The sequence below is a fragment of the Myotis lucifugus genome, unplaced genomic scaffold (genome assembly GCF_000147115.1).
Source record: "Myotis lucifugus unplaced genomic scaffold, Myoluc2.0 scaffold_6, whole genome shotgun sequence".
Lineage (NCBI taxonomy): Eukaryota > Metazoa > Chordata > Mammalia > Chiroptera > Vespertilionidae > Myotis > Myotis lucifugus.
Window position 1 is genome coordinate 19220171 of NW_005871054.1, and position 6571 is coordinate 19226741.

The 6571-nt window shown below is 40.3% G+C and overlaps 1 protein-coding gene across 1 annotated transcript in view; it reads left to right on the plus strand.

Annotated features, from left to right (window-relative positions):
- The window catches only part of EIF2AK2 (eukaryotic translation initiation factor 2 alpha kinase 2), a 55700-nt gene that overhangs the window by 1145 nt on the left and 47984 nt on the right, over positions 1-6571 (plus strand). Inside the window, exons 2-3 of the mRNA XM_023746225.1 lie at positions 4786-4920; positions 5273-5390. Of these exons, the coding sequence (XP_023601993.1) occupies positions 4802-4920; positions 5273-5390 (237 nt within the window). The 5' untranslated portion in view covers positions 4786-4801. The remainder of the gene's footprint in view (positions 1-4785; positions 4921-5272; positions 5391-6571) is intronic.

The window sequence follows — 6571 nt, forward strand, 5'->3', positions numbered from 1 at the left end:
TTTAGTACTAAAATGCTTGCCAGATAGAAGCTAAGGTACACCACTTCTCTGTCGCTGAGAAACTTAAAATCCTGAGCAGACTGTGCTACTTTCTCCAGTTTGCTTATGTGAACCCTGGAGATCCCTAACACCCGGCCTGTAGTGTGTTCATTTAATTCACACATACTCCTTGGGTGCGTGTGGCTCGCAACCATTGTGCAGGCCCTGGAGGGGGCTGGCCCACAGGCGCTCACCGTCTGCCCTACGACCAGGCACAGCCAAAGCTACTTCTGGGTATGAGGAAGATGGGCATGTAACACTTGTTAGTGATCTCTTAGGAAAATGGTCACAGAGTATTAAAACAAGATTCATTAAAAATAGTTAAAAAGAAACCTGCTGGGGCTACCCCCCCCCCAACTTGTAAGTACTTTTTCAAACATGTCAGTTCAGCAGCCTATAAGTTTGTGCGTAGATTTCACTTAAATTCAAACTGGCTTGTCATTCTGATGAGGAGCAGTTACTTTGAGTTAAAAGTACTGAGGATTTAAAGCATTTGTAAGGACTTTGGGTTAAGTAGTTGATAAAGACTCTCCCATACTGCTGTTCAGAGACCTCTGACCCCCTCCAACTTGAAGTGTGGTCTCATGGTTGTGACTAAACTAAATGACACTTGCGTTCCTGAAAATAATGGTACATCTGCAGATTCTTATCCTGAAACATTGGGCCAGGTGTTTATGGTATTCAGAGATTGCAGGTTTTAGAAAGGCGGTGCCGCATAAACCCTGTCTATTTTGTAATGCTCTCAGCAGGATTTGGGGTTAGCACTTATAATACAGCCTATTTCTGCAGTCAAATGATAAATAGGCAACAAAGTGTGATAAAGACTAAATAGCTCGTGTCAGTTTAGGTTTAGACCAGCCGTGGGCAAACTATGGCGCCCGTTTGAAATGAATAAAACTAAAAAAAAAAAAAAGACCGTACCCTTTTATGTAATGATGTTTACTTTGAATTTTTATTAGTTCACACAAACACTCCATCCATGCTTTTGTTCCGGCCCTCCGGTCCAGTTTAAGAACCCATTGTGGCCCTTGAGTCAAAAAGTTTGCCCAACCCTGGTCTAGACCGAGGGCTACAAATATACCAACAAAATAAATCTCAGTTTTCATTTCATTTTTTGGGGAGGAGGGCGCGGTGGAACTGCAGACCAGAAGCACCATCTATTGAGGACCACAGGTGTGGGGGACTCTGCCAGATGCTTTTCATCTGAATTACTCTTCAGAGCAACCTGTGAATCCGGTGTTTCCAGGCCATGACGCAGAGGTTCAGAGGTGTCTAGCCCAGATCTCGGTGCCTCTGAAGCCTGACTCCACCGCACTAAGCAGTCATGTGAAGGCGTTGCCTTTGCTCAGATCTAGGAACTTCCAGCACCCTGCTTCCAGCCGGCACCATGGCTCACCTGTGTCAGCACAGCGGCCTCTACTGGGTCTCCCGACTTCCACTCATGCTCCTCTCCCCTTTCCAAACCCAGCCCCCATACTCTGTTCTCTACATAGCATCAAAGTGCTCATTTAAAACACAAATCCAATCACATCACCTCTCTGCTTAGAACCCTCCCAGAGCTTCCTATTACCATCGGAACAACACCCACAGCCTGACCTGGCCTATAAGGGCTGTGTGCTGTGGCGCCTGCCCACCTCTCCCTCATTTCTTACCCTTATCCCTCGTTCACTGTGCAGCAGTCCTCTTGGCCTTTTTGTTGTCCCTCCAGTTTGTGCTGGTTCATGCTCAGAGTTTCCTCCCCCATATCTTGGTATCTTTCTCATCATTCAGACTTGATTTGACTATTGTCTTTCCTGACTACTGTATCTAACACCACCTCCCTCACATTTCTTCCCCCACCTACCAATTCACCCTCTATTCTGTAGCCCTCATTAATTCTATCACAGCACTTCCGGCCATCTAGTCATCATGATATCCACTCCTGTTATTTGTTTCTGCACGTGGTCGTTTTCTTTCTTCCTTCAGTGGAATGCAGGTGGGGACTTGCTCTCTCTTCTTCATGCCTGTGCACTCAGTGTCAGCACAGTGCTTGACATTTGATAAGTGTTTACTGAATGAATGAAGAAAGGATGCCAGGAAATAGCTGGTGAAGAAAAGGAAGAAGATGAGGAGGTTTAAAGTGAAGTTTTTAAATTTTTTATATGTTTTTATTGATGTTAGAGAGAGAAAGGAAGAGGGAGAGGGAGAAACATCAATGTGAGAGAAAGATCGGCCAACTGCGTCCTGCACGTCCCCCAGGCATGTGCCCTGACCAGGAATGTGCTTAATACCCAAGAATGGTACACTTAAAAATGGTTAAAAGGGTAAATTTCTTGTTATGTGTATTTTACCACAATGGGGGGGGAAAAGTTAAAAAAAAAAAAAGCACAGTGGCTTGCAGGGTAGAGAAGGAATTTCAGTGGCTATGAGGAACTGGTTCTGAGGTCCTGGCAGCAATCCAGGAGTAAGATGGTGGCTTGAACCAGAACAGTGGCTATGATATCATGAAGAAGTAGGATTTGTGAGTCAGGACTTTGTTATGGATAAGAAAGTAGGGAAAAGAAATGTCAGCAATGCCTCCCAGATTCATGGCTTTCAGACATAGTGGAGTCATTTTTTGAGACAGGAAATTCCAAACCAGCTTAAGGGAAGATCATATGTGCAGTTTTGGATCTTTTCGTTTAAAATTCTTTCATTCAAGTGGAGATGTTGACTATAGAGAGATGAAATTCAGAGAGAGGTTTATAAGTGATATGTAAATTTTAGAGTTAATGACAAACAGATTATCATGGAAATCATGGACATGAAAGAAATCACCTTGAGAAAGTAGAGAGTAAAGAGAATAGGGTCTTTGGACCAAGCCTTGGGGGAATGCCAGCCTATAGAGCCCATGAAGATCAATAAGTGTTAGGAAGAAAGCTTGACCATTGAAGAAGAAAAATCAAAAGAGCTTTCCAACAAGAAATGAGAGATGAACAAGGTCAGCTTCCTTTCTCTGTCGATTTACCTATTCTGGATGTTTCATATAAATGAAGTCATACAATAGGTGGCCTTTTGTGTCAAGTATTTTTATTTATCATGTCTTCAAGGTTTATCCATGTTGTAGCATGTTTCTACACTTCATTTCTTTTTATGATTGAATAAGTTTCCATGTTTGAATATGCCCAATTTTGTTACAAATTTATCAGTTGATGGACATTTGGTCTGTTTTCACTTTTTGGCTATCATGAGCAGTGTTACTATGAACATTCCTATATAAGTATTTGTTTGAAAACCTGTTTTTCAGGTCTTTGGGTATAGGCCTAGGAGTGAAATTGCTGGGTCTAAGCTTAACTTTTTGAGGAAATAGCAATTCTTTTCCATAGAAGCTGCACGGTTTTGCACTCCCATCAGCAACATAGGATGGTTCCGATTGCTCTACATCCTCATCAACACTTTTATTTTCTGTATCATTATTGCTAGTATTGTCATTCTGGTGGGTATGAAGTGGAACCCAGTTGTGTTTTGATTTGCATTTCTCCAGTGACCAATGATGTTGAGCATCTTTTTATGTGCTTGTTGGCATCTATAAATCTTCTTTAGAGAAATGTCTGTTCCAGTCCTGTGCTTACTTTTTGATTGGGTTGTCATTTTGTTAAGTTATGAGTTCTTTATATATTCTGGGTAATAGACCCATATTACATATATGATTTTTAAATATCCCATTCTGCAGATTGTCTTTTTATTTTTGTTATAGTGTCCTTCAGGACACAATTTTTTTTTTTTTAATTTTGAGGAAGCCTAATTTACCTGGTTTTCTTTTGTTGCTTGTGCTTTTTTTTTTTAATCACCACAAAGATTCTATTCAAAAAGCCAAGGTTAGGAAGATTTACCCTTATGTTTTCTTCTAAGAATTTTATAGTTTTGGCTCTTATACTAAGGTTCTACATCCTTTTGATTTTGTTCATTATTTAAATCATTGCTACTGAATTAGTTCAGTGTGGCCCATAAACTGGGGTCATAATTTACCTAGGTAAATTGCCCTCACATAGATTTCTGCAAATTTCAAAGGGAGAATTTTTGGGATTTCATAGGAGCATCTATTTCCATATAGCTAAATCCTTTATGGTTCAATAAACATCACTTTATTTTTATTTTTTAAATATATTTTTATTGATTTCAGAGAGGGAGGAGAGGGAGAGAGAGATAAAACCAATGATGAGAGCAAATCATTGATTGGCTGCCTCCTGCATGCCCCACCCTGGGGATTGAGCCTGCAAACTGGGCATGTGCCCCGACTGGAATCGAACCTGTGACCTCCTGGTTCACAGTTTGACGCTCAACCACTGAGCCACACCGGCTGGGCAATAAACATCACTTTATATATATAACACCTCTAAAACAACAACAAAACACCTCAACCTTTTTCTTCTAACATTAAGAATTCTAATTGCACTTCTACAGCCTTTTTACCTTCTCAAGCAGGTAGACGAATTTGCGCTTGACACTCAATGGAAGCAGAGAGCAGCGTTAAAGAGACAGGCCCCTTCCTTTTATTGGCCAGTTGAGTTTTGAAAGTAGAAAATTTTGGAGAAATTCACTTGATTTTGCAGTCCCTGAGAGAGAATAAAAGATTTTTAAAGAAAGTTTTCTCTGGATTTATGTATGACTGAGATGAATCATATATAGTAAATTCTTACTCCATTTTGTTTTCTAAACAGGATTGGGAAAATCCGATTAAATATGTTCTGTGGGTATCACTTCTTCCAAACATTCCTTGTATTGTAGGTCACTGGAAGAAGAAATGGCTGATGATCTTTCAGTAGGTTTCTACATAGGAGAACTTAACAAATACTGTCAGAAGAACAACATAGATGTTAATTATCGTGAAGTGTCTAAGACAGGACCTCCACATGACTTAAGGTAAGATTCTATTTAGAAAAAGGATATATACCTATAAAATATAAACTAGGGGAATGAAACTCTGGCATAATTTTGAGGTCAATACTTAGAGTAAAATTGCCACAGACTTCTGTGAGAGAGTCCTCTTGGTATGAAATTGTAGCTTTGGAGGACTCTGGAGAAAAAAAGAGGGTATAAGCTTTCCCATCCTTCAAGATGATATGCTATTCTGCTTTTGGAGGTCACTGCTTAAATATTGAACATAGGTCAAAACCTTCAAAGGTAGACATAAGAGGCACTGGTGGTTGGAATACTTGTCTCTCGATAATGCATGAGTTTCATAATGTTTTGTGAATATTTTCTTTGTAATCAGGTTTACAATTCAAGTTATATTAGATGGGAGAGAATTTCCAGAAGCTAAAGGCAAATCAAAGAAGGAAGCAAAAAATGCTGCAGCCAAATTAACTCTTGAAAAACTTAAAGAAGAACGGGTGAGTAATTGCCTTTTTTCCCCTAGTGAAAAGGGACTCACAATATAGTTTATATTTTTCTCTGTGAGAAAATACCGACATAAAAAAAAAAAATCCATTGGCAAGTTCCCTTACATTCACAAGTTCAGTTCATTGTTTTCCCTGTCTCCATTTCTGTAGAACCTGAAAGAAAGGTACACCTAGGCCCCAGCTGGTTTGGCTCAGTGGATAGAGCATTGGCCTGCGGACTGAAGAGTCCCAGGATGGATTCCAGTCAAGGGCACATGCCCAATTGCGGGCTCGATCCCCAGTAGGGGTTGTGCAGGAGGCAGCCGATCAATGATTCTCTCTCATCATTGATGTTTCTCTCTCTCTCCCCCTCTCCCTTCCTATCTGAAACCAATAAAAATATATTTTAAAAAAAGGAAGAAAGGTACACCTAGTAAATAGTGGTCAAAGCTGGATAATACCTGTTTAGAATGCCCATAGTAGTGACATCCTCTAAAGTTGAACAGATGTGGAAAGGAAACAGGGAGAAATGAGCTGACAGGTGCTGGTGGAAGTCCCTCCACTTAATTGAGGGAATCCGTGGAAAAGGACAAAGAGATGAAGGGGTTTGTGTGGAGAGGGATGTACGTGGAGGGCAGGTAATGGAGAACCAACATACATATAATTGGCAGTCCTGAAGATGAGAACAGAGTGACCAGTACAGAAAACGCTACCTGGAAAGATTTCAGTAGAAAAAAAATTTTTTTAAATATATTTTTAGAGGAAGGGAAAGGGAGAGAGAGATAGAAACATCAATGATGAGAATCATTGATCGGCTGCCTCCTGCACGCCCTATACTGGAGACCAAGCCTGCAATCCAGGCATGTGCCCTTGACTGGAATCAAACCCGGGACCCTTCATTCTGCAGTCTGATGCTCTATCCACTAAGCCAAACCAGCTAGAGCTAGAAAATATTTCTGAAATAGAGAAATAACTGGGTGAAGATTAAAATAACGGGTATAGGAAAATACAGAACCAAATTAACTCTTGAAATACTTAAAGAAAAACAGGTGAGTAATTGCAACTTCAGTCATTGTGAAAGTACGGAGTTCTAGTGATGAAGAAAGAATCCTCAAGCAGGCAGAAGAAAGAAGTTATGTAAAATGTAAAAATAAAAAAAAAAGCGCAACATTAAAAACCAGGATATAAGGGAC